At 39.2% G+C, this 25,185-nt stretch overlaps 1 protein-coding gene across 23 annotated transcripts; it reads left to right on the plus strand.

Moving 5' to 3' along the window:
• The first annotated feature begins 6,889 nt into the window (after positions 1 to 6,889).
• Positions 6,890 to 23,799, plus strand: elavl3 (ELAV like neuron-specific RNA binding protein 3). Of its 23 annotated transcripts, none has more exons than XM_044099543.1 (8): positions 6,890 to 7,338; positions 13,562 to 13,781; positions 13,868 to 13,971; positions 16,409 to 16,562; positions 16,656 to 16,884; positions 17,317 to 17,370; positions 17,837 to 17,875; positions 18,603 to 23,799. In XM_044099543.1, the coding sequence occupies exons 1-8, from the start codon at positions 7,330 to 7,332 to the stop codon at positions 18,949 to 18,951; spliced, it is 1,158 nt and encodes a 385-aa protein (XP_043955478.1). In that variant the 5' UTR covers positions 6,890 to 7,329; the 3' UTR covers positions 18,952 to 23,799. The 23 variants fall into 23 exon arrangements, with proteins under 23 accessions (XP_043955478.1, XP_043955488.1, XP_043955486.1 ...); XM_044099547.1 differs by having other exon boundaries at positions 6,891 to 7,338; positions 18,624 to 23,799; XM_044099545.1 differs by having other exon boundaries at positions 6,891 to 7,338; positions 16,659 to 16,884.
• Positions 23,800 to 25,185: the final 1,386 nt, after the last annotated feature.

Genomic DNA, 25,185 nt, shown 5'->3' on the forward strand with positions numbered 1-25,185 from the left:
GGAATGAAACTTGTTGCTTGGAGCAGGTTTCAGGTCCAAGTTCCAAAATGTGACAATTTTTCTAAGCAGAAGTGACCTATTTTGTTTGATTAACTCCATGACATTGATCTGGCTTTTATTCATAATGTGTAAACATTTAATAGTGCTGAGGTCAGGGCTCAAAACTGATATTAATATCTTTTATAATCCATCATCCTGTTGGAACACCAGAAGGTCTCCGAGTTTCAACCATTTGACCAAAACTGTAATCCTCAGATGAAAGAAAATTGGTTAGGATCTTCAGAAACAGCCTACAGAATCATGCATAAAACATTACCCAACTGGAAAATGTTGGAGGACAAATGTGAATTTCCCTCCTGAAGTGATGATAAAAAAAATCAACAACTTTGATTATTTAGCACCTTGAAATTTGCATCTTCCCACAAGAACAAGCAAAAAACTTTTAATATCAAATACTTCATGGTCAGAGAAGACAAAGATTAAGCTGTTTGGCCACAGTGACTCAATGATGGTTTATTTGGTGTTCTGAAATACTGAATAAAACACAGTAAAGATAGCCAGGTTGTTTTTTGTTGTGTGGATGAACTTAAAAAGATAGGCTCTTATTACTTAAACAATTTATTTTCTAAAAAAATAAATACATTGTGTTGTATCTTGAACAAATAGTTTTGACCTCAATACATATACTTGTATAATACTAACTTGAAGTTTTATTGTTGATGTTGATTTCACAGATTAAGCTATGTTAAATTTACTTCACCACCGATTTGTTTTTCTCAATGTAAGGCACACAAAGCTAGAGCACTGTACCAACTGTGAAACATCACCCTGAAGGCCTGATTCAGGTTTAGTGGTTCTGGTCTTTGAATACAGTCCCAAAGTGGAATACTAAAGATAACCTCCAAATTCTATAATTAGAGGGGTTAAAACGTGGACACAACTGGGTATTCCAACCCAAAACACAAATCAAAACTAGTTTTGAAATATATACACCAGACTAACAGCAAACTCCTAGAAAGACACTGACTCTAAAACTATTCAAAATGTGGCAACTGTGTAAAAATCAGATACAGTAGGTCCATGCCAGGAAACCAACACATTTAAATGAACCATTTCTGTGGGAAAAAGTGGTCAATAAAAAGTGGCAGGAATTCTGGAACTGCCTGTTGATGGTTACAAAGTGTGTCATTTTGAGTGAGTGTGTGTAATATATACATATTTTAAGCCTGCGAGGATAAGACAGCATTTTTATTAAATTCAAACCTTAGGACTTAATTTTTGCTTTTAAAAAAAACATTGAATGACATTTTATATCTTTATTCCATCCTGGACAAAGATTGGTTCAAAAACATCAATAATAGCCCAAGATTATTATACATACAGCTTACCAGCACTTCGTATGCACATAATACGTTTCAGCGTTCTTTGCCATATTGAGACTTTTTTTGATCTACAGGAAACAAGTTAACCCCCTACAGCACATTACCTAGACCCCCACAATCCTGTCAAACCGTCATTCTCTGATCCCTGAGGGTTTGAGCACCCAAATCAATTGAAAGAAAGAAGAAGAAGAAGAAAAAAAGAGTGCACTGTGGTCCTCCTGCTACATCTGCCAGGGAGGAGAAGCAGGAGGGGTTTCACTTATGGGCTGTACAGGGGAACAATATCACTCCATCTGTCACAAACCGTTTCATCTCTGATGGAGTGAAATATAGCTTCCAAAGATATATTCTTCCATATCATCTGTGTATTAGCTTACCAGTGCCCAAGTCTTTACCAATTCCCCGAAGCGTACACGCGGAAGCTTTTTGTATCATATTACCTTCCTCCCACCAGCCAGCACTCTCCATCCAGCTCACAAATTACGCTTTTAAGCCAACCAGCATGTTAAAAGAAATTGTTCCACTTTACACAGTGAGACGGTTAATGAAAATGGAACTAAGGAGATGTGCAGGCGAGCAAAAAGCATTTTACATGTAAAAACTTCCAAAATGAAAGTACTAAAGCGGAAACCTGAAAGCGTAATAAATGCTAATGATGCCTGTGGAAAAAATATAAGGGGGTGGAATGAGAAAGATGCAGTCTGGTAATAACCAAAATGCTCTTTCATATTCAAATGCTATAGCTGCTGTTCTTTGGAGGATGGGTGTGGCTGACTGATTCCTCTTGCCTCCTCAGCTGTCGCGGCTTTGTGACGTCTGTGATCCCATTTGCTCAATCAGGCCACGCTTTCGGGGAAAGTCCACATCGCTGCTTAATAACCACAAACCAAGTAGCTCAGTAATCTAGAAAGCAGTCAGAAATCACAAAATGATCAGGCTGTTTACTTTAAGAAATCAATAAAAATAAAAGAAAAAAAGAAAATCAGATTCCCAGGAGCGATGATGCCTCTTTCTCTATCTCTCTCTCTCTGCATCTCTCTCTCTCAGCAGCAGGTAAAGCTGCAATCTCAGTCATTCATATTTAATTCTGCTAGAGTTTCCGGGAAGACTAATGTGCTATTGATTTCAGGCCTCCTATTACTGGAGAGGGGAGGAGGGTGGAAAAGGCCATGACGGTGGAGAGCTGGACCACAGGGACTAAAAGCAAGAGAGTGAAAAGGGAGAGGAGGAAGGGAGAGTGAAGCAGGGAAGAGAATTGAGACAAACAGCTACAGCAGCGAGCTCTTCTATGAAACACTAAAATATTCCACACAGCAAGACTGCATTATCTCTCTAACAATCTGCTTCACACTGTCAAATAAATACATAAACTTCCACATGAAAGAACAAGGAGGAAAATTGAGGCTGAGGCACAAAAAGTGCCCCGTCTTATTTACTTTTCATTAAATCGAGGCAGTTACTCAGCGACTGGGGCCAAACCCAACAAAGCAAAATTACCTGTGCCTCCTTTCACTGCTTTTGTGTGCACATGTTTTGATAGAAAAATGAACAGAATAAAATAAGGAAAAGTGAAAATCAAAGAGAATGTCAAAGAGCCAAAGTGTGTTTAAGGTTTCTCCCTTGACACCAACTCAGACAGAACAAGATGAAAGATTAATAAGCATGGCTTTATATTTAAAAGGTTTACAGTAAAAGGTGGTTTCAATGGTTTCAATGAAGGAAGTTTCCTCTGTTTAATCAAAACCCAGAAAAACATGATCATGTACACAGAAATTTATGAAAATACCACCAAAGAGAAATCAAACGACAAGATTGCAGATTTATTTGCACGTCTTTTTGTTCCACAATGAATACATACACCTAGCTTACGCAAAGAATTATCCAGCAAAATATCATACATAAATAAAAAAAAATGACAAGAGCGTCTACTTCAGAGACTTCCTCCCACCAGCCTGTCTACTCTAATAATAGCCCAGAGACAATGAATCCAGACAGACAGAGGAAGAGAAGGAGAGCATAGAGACAGAGGAAAAAGTGCGAGTGAACCCATGAGGGAGATCACCAGAATATTGCCAAATAAAACATAAAAGGGTTGAAATAGGCCAGATGCCACTGTCAACAAATTTCCCTTTAAGAAAAAAAATCCCAAACAAAATAGGCTAATTTAGTTTTGGATTCCTTCCTTGTTCACTGCTGCTGCCACAAATTAAAAACTCAGAGATGCCTTGAGCCAGGCCTGGTCGAGAGAGACCCTTGTATTAACCAGACCAGAGGCTGAATCATCCTTCCCATCCCCCAGATCCACTGTCATAGTGTCACTCGCTCACTCTGCTTGTCTCTCTCCCTCTCCCTTCTTCCCATGCGCAGACAAAGCCTCCACCTTACCGCAGGGCAATGGCAACAGGCAGTCATTTTGATGAAATAATAATGAGGAATGGGGAAGGAATTCTGATATTTTAGAGCTTTAGCAGGAATTTATTTCCTACTCATATTGAATATTGAGTTTCACCAACTGGTATTTAAAAAAAATATACAATTTAATGACATAAATCTCTTCTCCTCTTTGTTTTATTTACAGTACATTTGAGAATGTATGACAAACATCAATCTACATATTCTTTTTGTTTGCATTTTATGTGACAGACCAACACAAACTACAGCATACCTGCTATGTGGAAGAAAAATTAAAAAAAATAGTGGCATGCATTTGTATTTGGATCCCCTGAGCCAATACTTTGTGGAAGAACTTTTTACTCCAAGCCTTTTGTTGTATGTCTCTGTGAGGTTTTACACATGTACAAAGCCTGCATGTTTGCTCATTCTTGGTCAAATTAAGTGGAGAGCATCTGTGAGCATCAGCTTTCAGGAGCTACCATAGATTCTGAATTGGATTTAAGTCTGGACTTTGACTTAAATCAAAGTCACTATCCTCAAGAAGCTGAATCTTGGTTTCAGTCTATAGATCACTTCTGAAGAACCATTATGTTATTTTTATGTTTAGGTAACATTGTTTTCCACAACATGTAACATTTTGATTAAAGAGACTTAATCAAATGCAGAAGGACGATATTTACAAAATCACTGACTCTTAAAATCAATTCATTGCGCTAAATTTTTTAAAAGGGTATCAGAGTAAAGGGGACTAAATGCAAATGCATGCTACTGTATTCAGATGTTTATTTCTGAAAAAAAAAAAAAAAAAAAAAACTATTGTTTTCTTTCCATGACAAAATTATGACTTACTATGTGTTGGTTAATTACATATAATCCTAATGAAATACATTTAAGATTAAAGAATTTTGGAGTTTGTTCATTTTATAATACTCCACTAATGTGCATTCCACAATATGCTAAAAGAAAAGGGCCTCTTCTTCCAGATTCCTGACCACCATTACTGGAGAAACCCTCACCTACAAGAAGATAATCAGTAGAATGACACAAAAAAAGCTTTTAAGCAAAACTAATGCTTGATCCATGATTCAGTGGCATACAATAGATGCTTTAAATGCCCTCTTTCCCACATGGAGGATTCAGCTGCCATGCTACAAACGGGTTTTAATGAGAGGCCACAATTAAGCCCATTTATTCACATTAAGTGTGAACTGTAAGTGGGACTGCAGTCAGTTGACGGACCTGGTTGCTTTTGTGTGACAAGAGCCGCTTTCATTCAGCTCACAAAAAAGGAAAAAACACAAGCACCTAATGAGTGAATCTCTCCATCTCCTCACCGACAGCCGAGGATGCTAACAAGAACCACACACACACACGCAAGGGCACATACGCGTGTGCTTCCACACATGGACAACACACTTGTCCTCCCTCACTAGCAAACTGACTCAAGGGCTCCAACGCATCCAAGGCTGAGTTGAGTCACTGCTTGTCAGAGAACGGTGGGGGCGGGGTTAAGACAGACTGACAGTGGGGCTCCATCTCTATCCTCTTATTAACGCTTAACGAGTGCTTTCCTCATGCAATATTCATCTTCACTAATATCATCCAAGCTCTGAGCCAAGCTTGCTACTTATGTAAGGCAATTATGTAAAATATCAGACAGAGCCTATGTTCAGTAGCTTGCTGGAAAAGAGCTGCAGGACAGTAAAATAAATGGACAGAGAGGAAAACCTTTGGTGGCCTGGACTGTGAGTTACTTGTTTTCTTTGTCTTTATACACCAATATGGATCCTGGGATCAATCGAGGGCAAGTGGCCAGCATCAATAATGCAAACAATTTTCTTTTTCCATTATTCTTCAAACCAAGAGACATCTGAGGATTCCTCAAGGTCACCTAAGAAGAGGAGAGGAAAGGGAAGACCTCAGCAGCCCTGTTCACGCCATCAAAATTTAAAGATTGTACAAAATCAGTTCAGTACCAAAAAAAAGGAAAATATTTCTCACTTCCTCACAGGAACGGAAGCTCTAAATTCACGCACAAATAAACAAACCTGTAGTAATTTATGCACACTTGCACCTCGCAACCCCCAGGGTCAAAGCCCTGTGGGGGTCTGCGCAAAAAATAGGTCATTTGTCACACATGATGTCCCGGGGCAGGGGATACATTATAGATGAGTCCAAACAGCATGTCTCAGCGAGCACTTACCATACAGTCAGGCACATGGGAGGGAACTGCAGGAGGTGTGCAAAAAGAGGAAAAGAGAGAGGGGCAGAGAGAGAGAAGGAGAGAGAGAGAGAGGGGCTGGGAACTCCTCCATGAGGGGACACTTTGAGAGTAGAATGTAGGTAGGGAAGCAAAAGAAATAAAAATAAAATCACTGCTAATGTCTTTCTGTTAGACAAGAGCCTTAGAAATATAGCCCTTTTCTCAACCTTTTTTGCTGAGTGGGCAGTAATTAATTCAGGGGGTCTAATTTGGTATTCCCATATCTGCACCTGACCCAGTGGCTAACCATCTGCGTTGCACGGGGAGAGGCCCAGAAATCGTCCACTCCTTGTTGTAGTAATGTAGTAAGGACACAGCGCTTTGTCTCTGGCCACCACTCAAACCCAATTATTGCATATTTCTGCCTCTTTCTCCTCCACTGCTGCCTGTTTAGTTATCAGCTAAGAATGAGCACTTGTGAATTGTTTTTATCTTGCCTGTCTGGGTGGAGATGTTTGCTGTCGTGTCATAAAGGCCCAAATGAAGACTGATACATAAAGGAAGGAGCTGTGCCAACGCAGGACTAAGTGCGAAATGTGCTGAAGGAGAAAGAAAGAAGAAAGTCCACTGCCTTTTGCTGCACCCATCTGTTCTGAAAGTGCAGGTGGAGTCCTATTCACTGCGCTCTGCATGTGTGTGAAGAGAGAGAGGTGGGGAAAGGAAGGGCAGCGAGAAGGAGGGAGTGGAGAGATGGGAGAGGGGAGAGAGGGGGAGGACTCTTGGTGATCTCTCCTGAAGGGGATAATGGGAGAGGAGCGCATTGCAATGGCTGCCATGTAGTACCCTCCCTGCACAATTAGCCAATCAGCAGCGGGCTCTGCAAGCCAGGAGGACGCATAAAAGAAGAACATTGCAGCAGAGGAACAGAAGGAGACTGCGAGAGGAGCAAGGAATTACACACACATACACACACATAAAAAGCAGCAAAACCAGAACACCCTCCCTTGGACACACCCTGCTGAGGATCACTGTTTCTCTTTTTTTTCCTGAACCATCGCCCACACCACACGGAGAGAAGCTTTCTCCATCATCATCCTCCAGAAGAAAACTCCTTTTTTCCCCTCATTTTCATCCTGTAGAGGACACCAACAATTTCGCAGAGCTGAGATCCTTTGGCGAAGACTGTATTTTTTTCCTTTTTTTCTTTTTTTTTTCTTTTACTTTTTGCTCCTAATTGTACATAAAGGTCATATAATAATATAAAGGCCCAAGAGCGCAGAGAGAGAGAGAGACTTCCGCTTCAAGACCTGTGAAAAGAAGGACCTAGCTTTCTTTCATTGTACGTCAAGAATGGTTACTGTACGTATGCCTCTATTTTCTTATTTTAGAGAGAGGGGGAGGGGGGGGTGGATATTGCATCATTGGATCTTTTTGTGTAGTATTTGTTTTGGATGCGCACATGTGATGCAGCCATTGATAAATTAATTCGACACAAATTCTCTAGTTTATTTTCCACAACTCGGTGTCGTTTTCAGCAGCGCTCGCCGCTTGTGTCCACATGCCGACACACAGAGGAGCTTTGGGGTTGTCGTTTCTGTCCAGTTCACCATGCCATATCATTCTGACGAGATTAACGATCGATACGGGCATTTAGCAGTCTCACGCTGTGTGATGCACCACACCGGCCGCGCTCCAGCCTACAGACAGCCTCGGCGTTGGAGGAAAACATTATCCTGCCATTTTAGATAGCGCTGGCCTTTTTTTTTTCTTTTACAGTGTATGCTCACATCCCAAGCGTCGCATATCCATTATGCTTTTAGTTAACTGTCAAGAGTGAGCTTTGCATTCGACATTGTGCGTGATAGTAGTGATGGAGACGAGGGGAAACGCAAGGATGCTCCGAGTTCAGAGGAGGAGGGGGGGTGGCGCCTTTCTTTGCTTGGTGCTGCACAAGGATGCTGGAGACGGGTTTGTGAGACAAAACATGATGCCTCGGAGGCTGAGGGCCCATCCAACAAGGCGAAGGAGGGAGGGGAAAAGGGTCGAGTCACTCTGAGATTGAGGGGGCTGGGGTGAGGAGAAGAAGATTACGCATCCGTTGGTTCGCTTTGAATCAGACAAAGTCCAAAATTCCTCAGGGTTCTCGTAGCGATGCAACCGAGTAAATGGGCTGGAAACCTCCGAGGCTGTGACGGCACCACTAAGGCCGCGCCCGGACAGCACAATTTTTTTTCTTTTTATATATATATATATATTAAAAAAATATGTTTATATACATATATATATATATATATATATATAAAGCGCATTTCTCCAAGAACTATAGCGCTGCACACACAACAAGATGGCCATGTCTATGCTGCGCTTATCGAATGAAAGGAAATGCGCTGATAAATTAGCCTTGCTGTGTGCGCCGACTGGCTGGATTGGGCGTGTCTCTGTTGTACCGGAGCATCAAACGAGGGCCTTGAAGCCTTAAACGACCTTTTCCGCTTTGCCTCTTGACATGATCCGAGGCTGAATGCACGAGGTTTATGTATGCAGACCGTTGAAGATTAAAATCATTTACATAGAATTAGAACAAGGAATAATAAGAATAATAAAGAGTAAATCTAGTTGGAGCACTGAAAAAAAAACGTGTGTATAAAGCAAAGGATCAAAATAATTGAGTAGAATATTAGTCGTATTTAACTTGTACAAAAAGCATAGACAGTTTATTAGATGACTAATTTTAGTACACAAAATAAATAATTCACAACATAAAGGACGCACGCGTAAGACCCGGAACACACACACTCATAAACGAGTATTTCTACTCGAAATTGTCTTTATATCAAACAGTTATATTTTCTCTTTGTTTGAGCCCCGTTGTTACTTCCAGGCCTATTTTTTTATGTCTATAGTGGCAGCATCTCTCCTCCACATGGTCCGCAGCCCCCCGTGCCTGTACCGCAGTGCCAAGCAAATAAAAGCGTTGAGTCAGACAACCTTTCCAAAGCACTTACACAATTCAAGGACAAGGACAGGCGAGGCCATCACTGTTGAGCGTTTCTTTGATCTTATAAGGTAAAAACTTCTCGCCCCATTCACTGGGCCTACATGGAGTAAAATACCGAAGACATGAATCCTTTTTAATTTTTTAATTTTTTTTTTTATTTATTTCTTTTTTTTATTCGATTTTATAGGTGAAGGCAAATAATGCAGAGTGAAAATATCAAAAGAAGCGATAAATGCGATTATATAAGCAGAGATCTGCGTCTTGTAGGTCAGCATGTATTTACATGTAAAAATGAATGACCTTCGTTCATGTATTTTTCATTCTATATTTGTTTTAAGGGTTTTAAATCCTTCGATAAACAGCATTTATTTTGCGAATCTATTTTTATTCATTATGTTAACGCATTGTAAAAGAAGAGAACTATTTTATTGTAGCACGATTAAATATAAGACTTAAATAAATAAAAAAAAATACAAACATAATATACTATATAGACTAAACAGGCTTTTCCCATTGAGGATATTTGACATTTCTGTGGGGTTTTGACTTGGAGATGGCAACTGTAACGATCATTGTTCTCGGAGAGTCCTGCAGCCCCTGGCCTTGACACAAAGCGCCACTGTTTACATTAATATTCATAGTGCTGCCATAGCCCTCTGCGAGAGGGAGAAGAGGAGGAACGGGTGGCTCTTTTGTTTGGTCGTTTCAATACGTTTATTCAGCAAATAGGCGCTCTGGCTTATGAATGCCAGCAGAGCTCACCAGTCCTTGATTTAAAGCAGGCGATGCACAGCAGAAACAGAGAAATTACTCGATCCTTTAAATTGTTTAAATAGATTTGAAATATTCTTTTTACGGATCGGTGCTTAGCGATTTGAAATATATATATATATGAACAAAGTCGATTTTCTTTTGGTCGTTTCACGGCCATCTGTGTCTTCAAAAGAGCCTGTCCGAAAGCCACTCCCTTTTCAGCACGCTGGATAGCGCCTCGCATGATCCAAGGACTTGTGAGACAGATTTGTGTCCTGCAGCCTTTGACGCTGTCTGCTGTCATCTTATCAAATCGGCCTATAATACCCAGGGATCTTTGCGATCTTTGAGAAATCTTTTATTTTGTCATCTGACTGTGTGGCGTCTCTATTCGTGGCTGACAAGAGCTGTGACTCCGGTCGTCCTGTTGTGTTACATCTGCCACTATGATCCCTTAAGCTGCAGAGAATGTGGCTAATGCCCTTTGTTTGGGATAATCCTGTAATCTGTGTTATTTAGAAGGCTCATTTACACTTTACACTAGCATTCGGTTTTAGATTATGTCTTGCACACCTAAAATAATTTGTATACAAAGAAGAAGAGATTGCTGCTTAGATTATGTTTTGATAAAACAAAATGGTTGGTCTAAATTATTTCCTAATATATGCATATTTTCTACTCCAGTCAGTTATTATATATGTTGACCTTAAGGTAGCTAATGCTATAAGAAAATGTACATTTAGTTTCTAAGAAAATAAACACTAAAATCACATCATTTTATTGTAACACCCAATTTAAACTGCAAAATGCAAACTTTTCCAGACACATGCTATTCCTCTGTATTATACAGCCCCAAGTGCTCCAATGCATTTGGAGCAGAAATGATTTGAATGCATCAGAGGACAGAGACCACAAGACATACATTTACATTAAGTCTTGCAACGCTTCTTTGTTTTGTAATTTAATTGTGCACAGTGTAGGTGGTGTATGTTTGGCAAAGGGAGGCAGGGCCTCGTGTTTGCGTGCAAATCTGGGTTCATGTGTTTGGTGGTGGAGGCTGAGCTCTTGTTGCGTGCAAGTCTGGGACCGTGTGTGGGCGAAGCTGATGCACTCCATTAAATATTAAGGGAGGTCTCACAGAACCCCTAAAATAGAAATAAAAACAACAGGCAGCGGGGGTCCCAATGTGATGATAACAGCTGTGGTGTGTTGGAGATTTAAAATCAGGAATTATTTATCATGTTTTGTCCTTATCAGAGAGAAATAAAATGTGTGCAGCAATGTATCTAAGAAATTGTTAGTGATCTTGTTTATTTTCTTGTTCAATATCTAAGAATTTATGATTGCACTACATGCATACTAACATTAATTTAGCAATTCACGCTTTTATTTGCCTTTGAAGCAGGTTAGTCCAAAGCTTTTGTTCAAATTATATATTATTTTCAATTAAAGCATAAATCTGTTAAATTTATTCTTATGTTCATGTTATACCTATGTGCATGTGTTCATGTAAATTAAAAGTAGCATTGTTAAATGCCACTTTTAATTTATCTATTTATTTTGCTGCTTGTGTACTTGACAGACACTGTGGATTTATGAGTTATATAACTCATACTGTTTGCTGGAAATGCTTACTCTGCCTCTCTGAGGTTTTCCAGTCAAATTTGCCCTGAAAATGTCTTTTCCCCCCCTTTGTTTTATACAGCTTTTGCTATTACTTGAGCAAATTTTTGCTTATTCTACTTCTGCTACCCCACAAAGTAATGCACTACTACTAGCATGAAAACAACAAAACAGTGTGTTTCTTTATAAATAATTAAAGGGAGCCATATAATTTTAGGTATCTTTTTAACTTCATCTCAAAATCCTTACATGACAAGCTGTTGTTCTCTTTGCTGTTCAACCTTTGTACATAAAGGTGCATTTGATGTATTTTAGTTTCTACACTGTCTAAACTGTCACCATGCTGTTCTTTGTTTCTACAAAGACACACATTATCAGCATATGTACGACATACACCTAACCTGTGTGTCTGCTGCTAACAAGCTCAGACAAACAAACAGTTAAGTAAAGAAGTCTGTCAGCCATTAGAAACACTGCCGTCTTTGAGGGGCTGTAACCAGGGCAACCTGTGTCAAGGTGAGTCTCAAAACAAGGCAGGTGGATGCTGAGATGAGGTAAAAATGAGTTTATTGTAAAAGGCCCTTTTAGCACATCAAACTTAACAAAAAACAAAACAGGAATTTATCAAATTTTAGTACTTTATTAATTTCATACAGAGGGTGTGAAAACAGAAACAATAAAAGTAACAAAATGAAATATCAAGATAACTTTTAATGAAGTCACTGAGGCACTCAAAAGTCGTGAGTAATATCGTCTGTAAAAATATATATTTAAATTACATCTGAAGTGACCAATTTGATGGTCTTTCTTAGAATAACATTAGGGAATAATTTGTGGAAGTTGATAACTCCTTTTATTGTTTGGTAGAATATTTTAATTCCCCATGAGATTCTGCAAGGGCTCATTTATCCCCTTTTACCATAAACAAACAAAAACAAATTAACAACCTGCAACAAGTCAAATACAGAGTTTGAGGTAAACAACCCAACAAGCATTAGTATTTACTCAGATTGCATAATTGCGAGGAAGAATGGTACAAAAATGCAAGAAAATAAAATATATATATATATCTTTGGATGACGTAACAGGTGTACTAACAAAGGCATAAAAATACTCCTTGATGAATAATTTTTTTTAAATAAAAAATTTAGGCAACTAAATGTATCAAAATCTAGACCTGCATATAGACATGAGTGTAGACTTACACTAGTGTTTAAATTTTAAAAATCAGAAAACAAAAGAAATAGTTTTAAATCTGCAGTAAACACTAATATATTTAAAAAATTAAAATAGCTGGTGAGTTTTAAGCTGGAGAGTAAAAATCTCTTCAACATTTTGTATTCTTATTCTCTAATTTTTCCCTTTTTTCATTTTTTTTTTTGTAAAAGTCTGCTTTTCCCTGAATAATAATAAAGTACAGCTCAATTCAGTCTTATTAAACTCAGTATGAATAAACACACACAGACAGTCACACACACGCACAAACATTTGCTGTGACTGTCTATGATATAATATACTATAATATTGATCTGGTCTCAAAGAGCTTGGTGCCGAGGGGGAGGAACTGGAGCAGGAAGTCTGTCTTTGTTGCCGTTTTCTGGTATTCTGCATGCCTCTAATTAGGTGCATCAAAGCAACAAAAAATATTCCACTGTACACCATCTCTATGCTCACTTAAAAACTGGGAAATTAAAGGCCACAGAGTCCAAAGACAAAAACTGTTTTAAAAATAAAAACAAAGTATTTTAGCTAACCATGATATGCATTATTTATTGGAGCGCTAAATCCCTCCGACAACTCCCTTGGTTTTGTGCCAGTCTGGTAGCCACCATTCTGACCATCCGTCCCTGTGTAATGATGTAATGATGTTTGACCCTGGAAGAGTAGGGGGGGATGGGAGGAGTAAGGAAAGGGACTGTGACATCTGCAGGACCAGAGGCAGGGAGTAGGAGAGCTGGAAAGATGGAGCAGAAGGGGGAAGGGAGGATGATAAATCAGACCTTGTCCACCTCCATTTTAGCAACGCTGATTCTTGACCTGCACTTCTGATGCTTAGAGAGTGAGCCGCCTCTGTGTGCTCTGCTGTGCACAGCCTCTATTAGCATATGTATCACTGTAAGTTAAATAATGGATTCGAAGCATGTTTAAAGGTTTACTTTTGTCGAGTCTTTTTGTGAAAAATGAATCTAATTCCACCCTCTTCCTCAGCAGATAATCAGCACCATGGAAACGCAGGTGTCCAACGGTCCAAGCGGAACCAGTCTGCCCAACGGCCCAGTCATTAGTACAAATGGCTCCACAGATGACAGCAAAACCAACTTGATCGTCAACTATCTGCCTCAGAACATGACCCAGGAAGAATTCAAAAGTTTGTTTGGTAGCATTGGAGAGATCGAATCCTGCAAGCTAGTCAGAGATAAGATAACAGGTACAAAATTAACATGAGCTGAAAAAGTCACTCCAACTGGTTTTGAAAAAGCTTAACATTCCCTGTCATTCTGTCTTTTCCTGCAGGTCAGAGTTTGGGATATGGTTTTGTAAACTATGTGGATCCAAATGATGCAGACAAGGCTATCAACACACTAAATGGTCTCAAATTGCAGACTAAAACAATCAAGGTGGGCAGAACTCTACGCTTTGGGAAAATAATCACTTCAAATTCATTTTGGATTCTTGACAACATCCCAGACAAAAAAAAAGGAAGGAAGTGGAGATTTTGTCAAGGGGGATGGTGAAAGAGGTGGCAACGGATGTCAAATCAGTAGAGGAGCAAATACAGGGGCTCAAAAGGGGGTTGAGGAGGCAGAAGGGAGTGGTAGCATGAACAAAAGAAGAATGAGAAAGGGTGAAAGGAGAGGGAGAGAGTGGAGGTCAGAAATTAAGGGGCGGACAACATGTGGAGAGTTTTTGTGATGGAAATGCAATTAGGCAGCCTGACTGTGGCACACATGGGTCAGTGCAGGTTAGCCCATCTGTCTTCAATCTAGGCTAATTAGGGTCTTTCTTTGTCCCAAAATCAGATGATGGACAGAGAGGTGGTGGGGAGCAGGGGGGATCAAATTATTAATCTCTAATTTCATCCAATCTCAAACTTGATCGAAGTGGCCCAAAGGCTGAGACAAACTACAGGATCTACATCAGTGGAGAGCAGATGCTCTGACTCAACACTGAACTTTAGATCAAGTCATAGATAAACATACAGTAAGGAAATATTTAAGCAAAAGGCCAGTTATTATCACAGTGACCATAAAGATAATTTTTAAGAAGTAAAATGTCCACTCTTAGATATAAAACACAGTAGCTGGTGTCAGTATTCCAATCTTCTCCCGATTTTACAGAAAGCTTCAAAGAAAAGATCAAGGTGTGGGGGAAAGTGGGTGGAGGGGGGGAAATGATGGAGGGGTCGAGAGCAGAATGCCAATGACGGGATTAGAGGCCATATGGGCTTGAGGCACCATCTGTACTGTGGGAGCGACAGCGAGAGGGTTAATTGTAGGGCAGCCTGTGCTCCCCGAACAGAGCAGCTCCCCCCGCGCCTCGTCCAGAACACCCTAATCACCACGCAGCACAACCCTCCTGCTCGCGCAGTCCCTCTGTGGACACAATAGATGCTGGTCCTTTGTGCTGATTTATGAAATCAAAGCACCTGTATTCATCTGAAAGATAACATATTGATCAATTAACTAGCACTGAATAGTTTTAATAGTAAAACAAAATGACTGCATGATTTTCATAGATGTCTGTAAATGTATTTAGTGAATAGTATATTTATAAATTGGGAGAACACTTTCCAGCCTTAAGTTGCATTCTCACTGTTTGCTCAGTTGGAGCGTTTCACCCCCCCACTCCCCCCTTGAGAATAGCAACAAAGAAAGGAGGCAGGACAGAGGGAGAACGGCTCAGCCTATCTCCAACAACACTCACACTGTCTCTCCATCACACACAAACACACCACTCCTAACAAAGCACTGGAGTGGACTTTCTGTCACTCAACTGTTCATGTTTCCATAAACAGAATAAAAAAAAAAAAAAAAGAAAGACAAGAGGTCAGCCTCTTACACAATCACTTAGATATTATTTTTTCATATCAGAAAACAGGCCACTAAAATAAGACTGAGAAGAACAGCCATGTGGGACATGAACAGATGCATCAAAAATGACGCTGTACTAATTAACTCATTGGAGAATTTGGGAAACTATATTGACTGAAGCCGATGTTTTTCAGTGCAAAGCAAAGAAGTTCCATGTGATTGTTACATGTGATTGGATTCAGCTTCAGTAATGGTTATGCAGCTGTTAAATAGTGTATCTGTGATGAATGTGAAAGTCATGTTTTAAGGTAAATAAAGACACGACTTGGTCTATAGAGAAGAGGAAGAATAAGTGGGATTCTTACTTCAAACTACCATTTACATTGTAATTTAAAGGTTATTTGCAGTACTTAACATGAATATCCGCACTCCTTGAACTTTTTAATATTATTAAAACAAACTGCAACAATTGTTTGAGGTCTTCTATGGGATGGCCAACACTAAGTTCAGCATTTTTGTGAAAGTGAAAGGAAGGTTGGGCATAACGGTATGCGTAACAACATTTTCTGTTTGTAAGATAAGAGTAAAACTTTGGCCAACAAGCGCAATGTTAGTTGTAGAGGAAAACTAACACTCTAAACAACGAAGCATAGTGGTGGGAGCATGATGCTCTGGGGATGATGCTGTGGCTTATATGGACAAAGGTTCTCCTACCTTCAGGAGCAGCCAGAAACACACTTGATTGCTTTACATCAAAGCATATTCATGTGTTGAAATTGTTCCGTCAAAGTTCAAACCTAAATTTATTGATATAATCCATTTGGTCCATTGTGAATAAAATAATTTTGTGAGTAATATGTTTTTTTTTTTCTTCAACTTCACATTATTTCAGTACTTTGTGTTCAGCCTGTTGGTCTAAATTCTAACTAAATACATCAAACTGCCTGTAAAAGGATTCAAGATGTGTGAATACTTTTACAAGGAACTGTATCTGTGATTCAATAGATCATTCAACCTGTTTTAGGTATCATATGCCAGGCCAAGTTCAGCCTCCATCCGTGATGCCAACCTTTATGTGAGCGGACTCCCCAAAACCATGAGCCAGAAAGACATGGAGCAGCTGTTCTCCCAGTATGGTCGCATCATCACGTCCCGCATCCTTGTGGACCAAGTTACAGGTAAGGCCTTTTAATAAAACTGATCACCTCAAACCAAGCAGACACACCAACACCAAGGTAGTCACGCCAATCCTCTGTATTTTGTTTTCGGAGCAGGCATATCACGGGGAGTGGGCTTCATCCGGTTTGACAAGCGAAATGAAGCAGAGGAGGCCATCAAAGGACTGAACGGGCAGAAGCCTTTGGGTGCCGCTGAGCCAATCACAGTCAAGTTTGCCAACAACCCAAGCCAGAAAACAGGCCAGGCCTTACTGACTCAGCTGTACCAAACTGCTGCCCGTCGCTACACGGGACCCCTGCACCACCAGACTCAACGTTTCAGGTACTGAATCGTCACCAACCCCACCCTGAACTCCACCCCACCTCAAAATAAGTACCTCATTTATCGTTCTATTGTTGCTTTAAAAAAAAAACAACTTCATTTCAACAGCAAGTTTTTGAGCTCAATTAAAAGTGAGTCATTGTAAAGTTGAAAGAGATAGAAGATCTTTGCAGTTTTTTTTTATTTTTATGCATCATCTGTACCACAAAATGGCTAAGAGATGAAGCTGGAGGTTGTAATCGTCAGTGAAAATATGCAAAAATTAAGACATGTAAACTGTTTAAAGAAAACAAAATCATTTTGATTATAAAAGCTATAATTCATTTTCTCCTGTAGGTAACTATTTCTTATTTGGAAACATGGTATTTTTCCCTCTTCTTTCTCCCTCTCCTCCTCCTCACACTTTTTCTCTGACTTTCTTTTAAACTGCAGTGTGATCCCTTCACTTGGAAAGGGACCAGATCCAAATAGCAGCTCAAACACAATGTAAGAAACTAGATTTTTCCAAGTACAAATAGAATCAAGTTAAATACATTATGGTTTGCATACTGCTTATAAGTCATAGACCTTGCAAAAAAATTCAAAACTACCGGGAAAGGTTGTATTTATGTGGATAATTGTGCTAACTGACAAAAAGCAAAAGGAATCGCTCAAAATAAAAGCATTGTGGGATCTTTCCTTCTTTTGTCACTAAATGCAAATTTGCCTATGTTTATACATTAAAACTAATTAAAGATATTGTAACTTATAAATAATAAATACCAGCAGGACTATATGTCACATCATAGATTTGTTGCTGGATGATATGAGACTGCGTTGAAGTGAAGGATGCCCTCTGCAGGCCAGCTGATGAAGACGCAACACATTAACCATAAAAAGCCCACCACTCCCATTCCTTGTAGACCTCATAACTAACTTCTGCATCCCCTTCACTCTCCCTCTTGCGTTGCAGACTCGACAATTTACTAAACGCCAGCTACGGAGTCAAGAGGTAAATCCCAAAAGGTGTCCTTTCAAAAGCATTCATGCCAAAATAAAACTTTCAAACAAAGTGCCCGGAATACCACATGCTGCTTTAATCTCAAAAGAAGTTTTATATGGCCATAATTCTTAATGCCCACAGCCCATTATCCATTCTACCGAATGAGCACTATCTGTAGCTTTCTAACAGCGGGGTATTCTGGCATGGCTTTGTTTAACCTTTTCGTTCCTTTTGTTTATTTGAATCAATATGAATAATTTCTATGTATTTATTTCTGAACTAACATTGTTGGTTTCAGTTGCTTTAATGTCCCCTTTTTTTCACCAGCATGGACATACCAGATTCCGTTTGCGTCTCTTCTGTTTGCTCCAGTTTTTTGTATGATTTGATTCCAGTTTGCTTTTCATCCCTCTCTAGGTTTCTGTGTTTTGTTCAATGCTGTGATTTCAGTTGAACATCGTGATCCATGTGTTTTAATTCTTCCAGAGGCTCTGGTCAGCAGAGGAAAAAAATAAATGCACATTGTGTGGGTGTCTTGTCTCAGGGCACACAGTGTCATTATGTATAAAAGCAGGCAGTTTGGAGCCACTGTGGTGCCCACACATATTTATCCACTTACTGTACAGCAGAGAGAGGATGGAGATGGGGATCCTCAAATGTGACAGATACCTAGCTATTAGAAGATAATGTAAAGCACTGAATGCTATGTGGAACTTCAGAATGACACCCATGGTAGTTCTCCTCCTCTCTTTCCCAGATTCTCCCCCATCACCATTGACAGCATGACCAGTCTGGCCGGTGTCAACCTAACCGGTCCCACCGGAGCCGGCTGGTGCATCTTCGTCTACAACCTGTCGCCCGAGGCGGACGAGAGCGTCCTGTGGCAGCTCTTTGGGCCTTTCGGCGCCGTCACCAATGTCAAAGTCATCCGTGACTTCACCACCAACAAATGCAAGGGCTTCGGCTTCGTCACAATGACCAACTACGACGAAGCCGCCATGGCTATCGCCAGTCTAAATGGCTACCGCCTGGGCGATCGCGTGCTGCAGGTTTCCTTCAAAACCAGCAAGCAGCACAAGGCCTGAAGCAGACGCCGCCGGTGGCAGCTGGTCGAACCTGCAGGGGGTCCTACCTGAGCCTCCCTGCGTCATCACTCTACATGGGCCTGGACTGAGTCTCTCTGTCTTTCTCTCTCTGACATGCTCGCACACAAACTCATAAACACATACACACACACGTGCAGAGGCACAGAACACATGCACACACAAAGCATACAGACATTCTCAAGCGTAGATAAGTCAGAGTTTCAAACAAACACACTAGTGGAGTTCTTTCTTTTCTCTTTACACAACTTGCTAGTCTTTCCCTGTATTTGCCTGGATTGAATTAGAAAGGAGTGCGTAGCTGGTGGGGGGCTTTCTGAAAGGGAGGGGGGCAAGGGGGAAGAGCTTTCTATTTAGGAGACAGTCTAACGAATGTGACAGAGAATGTGTACTGAGTGCTTTGATTGAATTCAGGCAAATAATGACAACTGATGAACAAAATTATCAAAAAAGAAAAAAATGTGCAATTTACCTAAACTCTTACCCCACCATCTCTCCCATCATCCTGTTGGAGGGGATGTAGTCACTTTTTTTACACTTGGGCATTTTGAATCAGTGATTTTTTTAGATCAAAGAAAATGAAACTAAAAACAGTGTTCTCTTATATACGTCTATTAAAATATTACTATATATTCAATATTTAAGGTGGTTATAATAGCCGAGTATGTAAGCATTTTCTAGAAACTTTGACTACTGTTTCCTGACCTGCGTTAGGTGGTGCCTCGCTTCAAGGCATTTTTCTCTTATATATCAGAGCTTGTCAGCTCAGACCCAACATGATTTAGCTCAATGGTGAATGAAAAGAGCAGTTCAAAGGCCATTACTTGTATCCACACAGACTCACGGGAAATATCACAATAGAACAGTTAACGTATCACAAAAAACACCGTTCAGTAATAGGAAGATTTACACATATTTAGTCCTCTGAAGCAGTTTTTTATTTTTTATTTTTTTCACTTGATCTCATCCAACGCGATGGATTGAATACAGGCAGACCGTCTGTGAACTTAGAGCAGAGCAGCAGCGCTCCCATGGTGACGACGTTCATTAGTAATTCTCTCCTGGGCGAGAGAGGAATGAGTGTGAGGGGAAAAACTGTTCCATCATCACACAGCTGCGACAAAAATACTGGTGTTTTTACACTTTGGCTGACTTACAAAAGGAGCTTTATTGCATCAAAAGTTGTTTTATTTCCACAATGCCTTTCTATCAGCCCTTTGCCGTCAGAAAGAAATGGCAAAAACAGTCACTGACAGGCAGGTTTATTTCACTACAGCTGAATGTTTCTGCTCTTAGAGGGCATTGTTGGAAGAAAAACTTGAACATGTCTGAAATAGTACATCTCTAATAATAAAGGCAGGCCCGTAAAGAAGCAAAAATGTGAAATTCACTAGTATTATTCCTCAGTTTCTTAAAGATAAATGCTACTTTTCTGTAGATTAAACTGGATCTATAATGTCCAATATTGTGTAGATTTTACTACTGATAACTGATTGCAGTGATATCTGAACACATATCCATTAAGCAGAAAGATTACTCTCTATTTTACCTTTTTAGTCTGGAAAAAGCTATACATTTTTCTTAAATGCCATCGTTTTCTTAAAAACTCTTCCAGGTAACTTTGAACGTTCAAACATGGCGGAACATCACCCTTGCAGATAGGTGTCATAGTTACCTTTTTGATCACAAAGAAAGCATTTAACAAGTTTCTCACTATCAGTTTGGTGCAACAACAAAAATAGCTGGTGATTAAAATATCCCCAACCCAGGAGCATAGGGATTATTTATGGCACCCTTGATGAAACAATAAGGCCCAACCCGTCTAGTGGAAGTGTCTGCTGCAGCCCAGATTTTTGATGTACCATGTGGAGAGCGAGTGTCTTTTAATATCAAGACACAGGCGCATGATGATACGTTAAATAAGGTCAGCTATATTCAAGTCATTTTTGCTTTTCTAAATGACGCTGTGTTAGCCAAAGAGGACAGTCTCTTTGAAAAGGATTACATTAGAGATAATCTATTTTTATACATACAAAGGAACAAGACCTTGTGCTGAATTTTTACAGATTCTTAAGCTTGGAAAAAATTGGGACATTGCGTGGCTTCGTTTGAAACTCTCTGATCTTCACAGACAAAGAGGGAAGAAGCAGCGTGGTGTATGGGTGGGGATTTGGGAGGGGGCGAAGGAACCGCGTATCTCACACAAACTTAACCGCATCTGGAGAAAAACAAACCTGGCAAATGCGAATTGAACCCAAGCGAAGATACATTTTAACAGCCAGGGTATAACCTGACAGACACATCTGTATTTTAGAGTGTTCAGACGCACTCAGCATCTCTTGTCTTGAAATTTTGTACAGTGTTGCTTCAACAATGGAAGCTCTTTGACCTGAAAATCCCAGACAGAGCTGCAGTGAGACTGGCTCTCTGCCCAGCTGTAAAACCGAAGAAGCTGCTTGCAGATTGATAATACAAAAGATTCAAAAAGTGCTGGTGATTCACACTGAAAATCCTTACGATGAGATAGATTTGAGTTTTGCCAAAGAATTGCTTTGCAAGTCAGAACTAAGAAGGACAAACTAACTATAATATCCCCTTCATAATTGCTGTAAAAATATATGTTATTTGTTGAGCAAGGACCCTCGACAATTTGAGTTAGAATTACTTTTGAGCATATATTGTAAGTTGCGCATATCGATTTCCATTTCTGAATCAAAAAGAACACCATACCAAATGCTAAAATCAACTACATTTGCACACATATCATGCAGTATAAAAAAGGCATATTTATATAAAAAAGGGATGACTCAACTCACCTTGCGACCGAGGCAAAGAAGCAAAATGCATCCACATATTTCCCCTGATATTCAAATAACCCTTTTAATCTTTATCTTTTAATACATTGCCAATACTTTTTGCTGACATTTTTTTTTATCTGACTCATACTGTTTCTCCCCCACAAATGCTGATTGCTGTCGTCCACAGCTAATCACAGAAAGGTCAAATCTAGCTCATTTGGTTCTTGCAAGAGATAGCGCAGCCAGTTTGAGCACGTGGTGAGCCCAGCGACAGACATTATAGCAAGAAAACAGGCCACATTGAACTGCAGCCATGAAAAAGTCCAAATATGACCTCCCACACCCGGTCCATATGGAGACCTACACCTGATGTACGGCAGAGAGCCGCGGACCATGGCAGGAAACAGTACTACACTGCTTGAGCAACAACAATAATCATTTTAAAAAGACAAAAAAACTTTCCTATGGAACAGTAAGTGCAATGTGCTTTGTTTTTATATTGACTGAGAACAAATGATATATATTTTTAAAAAAAGAAAAAGAAACGTCACACTGAAAAGGTTTGAGGAATAGCAAGAGGAGCGACTGTTCAGGCGAAAGCGATTAAATCGAACAGACTCGTTACCAAATCAGAGAAAGAATGAGAGCTCTGATCTCCAAATTGTTCCACGATCACTTCCTCAGTCCCTATTTTGTGCTCTGTCCACGCAAGCTCAAACTGCATATTTGGCTGACTTTAGTAGAGCTTTTCTCAATGACTTGGAAAGGAATATCATCTAACAGAACATCAGTTTTAGCCCACGTCAATTTCAAATATCATTTTCCTGTGATTTCTTGATTTCAATTACATATCAGGACTCACTTGTTAACTTAGTGTATTTGTGTTGTTGATGTTGCCATAGAGAACACACATGGGTCGAAGATTACGTTTTGGTTGCATCGATTGGGTACAGTTTGTTATTTTTCTTCCATTTTATTAGTTACAGTTTTTACAGTGTATGCAGATTTTAGACTTAGTTAGATTTCTTTTGTTTCAATCAAACTGTGTTCAATTGTGTTTGTAAAGTCTGTGGTAGCTTTTGTTGCAACATAAAAATAATTTAAACTGAAAAAATTCAAAATAGCGCCAACAAACTTGTATTATTTGGGCGACTTTAAGCTTGTAGTTTTAACTTATTGTTAACTTAAAAACTATTTATTATGATTATTATTATTATTGCCTCGTATAAAGTATGTTTTGTGTATATTTATGGTTTATTTCATTATATTTGCAAGTTTAAAAGATTTTAAGTTTGCCAAAATTGTGGTTACACCATTTTGTTTCTTAAAAAGGGGGACAAATAGAAAAACAGCTTTAGAAGTACGATTTGGAAACGTTCTCCATAGTCAAAGAATGCACTGCTATATTTAACTAATTGAAGTGTATAAACATACATGCTGTGTGCTAGATGTTATGCCTTTACTGCCTGTGTTCTGTTTGTCTTGTTAAATGAAAATCTTTTTAATTATTTAACCTAATCACAGTCTTGTTTTTTCCAACCACTCTGAGCCCCTGAGAGATGAAGGCGCCCCCCTTTAGTGAGGCTTCGGCTCTCTTCAGGGGGAGCGATTTGTTTGATTTGCTCAAAAGATGCTTTCCTGTTTCGCTGATAGGCTGAATTTATCAAAATCTATTAAAGCCTCTGAATCTGTCAAGTAAACGTATCACTGAGGCCATTTTTATCAATTTGTGCTATTCAGAGTCATAAACTTAGCCAAGAACTCTGGGGAAAATATCACAGAGCTCCAACAAGCTACAGGAAGGTTTTCTTTGGAGGGTCTAGAGTTGCAAAGGGATGAGTGGGCCTTCTGTTTCTCAACTGTATTTTGTGTCTATTTATTTAGAAGAGGGGACGCAGTAACTTAGTGATGTTTTTCTTACCTTTTCCTGGAATGGTAGAACAAATCAAAGGGTAAAAACGATCAAATAGTTCTGTTGACAGCAACGTCAGCAGAAACAAAACAAAAAAAATCTACAAAAAAAAAAAACAAACTACAAAATCTCACACTTCCAAACATGACCAAATGAACAATGTCAAATTTAAACAAAGATAAAAAAATAAACCTTTCAGTTTAGACTAGGATATTTATTACTGGGATTTCAGCTGAAGACGCTTGAAGACTTTTTCATGGAATTGTTTAATTATTTGTACTTTACATGCCAGAAAAAAAAAATAAAATGAAAGTTACAAATAAAAGTGTTGCAGTGGTTTTTCTTTTCCATTGTCAGAACAAAAGCAAGAATTTCATTACAACAGCCTGTCCTAAGAACGCCAATAGGTAGATTATTATTTTTATATGCTTAAAGAACTGAATGAACAAACTATTGATAAAATAAATTAGGTGGATTTGAATCAGTATTTTTCAGCACAACTCACTCCTACCTTTTAAAGAGGTTAAGAGAAACATGTTTCATTGCAAATGTTCTGTTAGTGATGTTCTTAATGTGCCAAACATATGCTGTAAAAGAGCACTTGTCTGCTTAGAGACTCCAGATTTTTATTTTTTTTTTATCTCACTAAGCTTTTTCAGACAAACACATAACATCAAACAAAGACGACTTGAGTAAAAGCAGAATAGTTTTCTAATTATTTTATTCATCAAAAGGGGGGAAAAAAACTATCCAAATCAACCTGGCTCCATGAAAAGACCTGATTCCCCACCTGCTAAAAAGGGAGTGTTAACTTTCATGTTGAGCCATTTCAACATGAAGGTTTTCAAATGGCCGGTTGTGCCAGTGTTTATTAATAAAACCCATTAACAAGCTGTTAAAACATTAATAGATAGCTGTCTGTCCAGTCAATAAGTACTTCTTAAAATGAAATATTAATCATCTTTTCACATTTATTTAATTTGATACAGACACTACTTTTATTTGACTGACACAGTATTATTTAAGGACACAAACTTCTTTTTTGTAAGGTTTTCTTTATGTGATCACATTAAAAGCTGCATGGCAAGCCGGATTTGGCCCAAAGCCTTGAGAATGACAAGTGCTAAATCATAAATTGATCCACAGCTGTACCTAGGCCCTGTCTGACAACATGAAGTAGACTAATCAATTATCAAAATGCAACACATCATGGCAGGATCAAAAGTAACTTAAAACCAAATAAATTAAAAGATATTGACGTCTATCAGTCAAGAAAGGGTTTCAAAGCTATTTCTCAAGTAAAAGCCATTATCCATGCAGACAGAATGAGAGCACAACACCTCATGCAGGAGATCACAGAAGAATTCACGACATACGTCTCAAAGGGGGTGTTGTATAAAACATGTTAGTCCTTCAGCAGAAACACGCTTGGAGAGTTGCTTTGACTCTTTCATGCATGTTTGAAAAATTCTCACAAATCCAGCCAAGTTTCCACTTCAAAAACAA

Source organism: Gambusia affinis, linkage group LG19 (genome assembly GCF_019740435.1).
Source record: "Gambusia affinis linkage group LG19, SWU_Gaff_1.0, whole genome shotgun sequence".
Lineage (NCBI taxonomy): Eukaryota > Metazoa > Chordata > Actinopteri > Cyprinodontiformes > Poeciliidae > Gambusia > Gambusia affinis.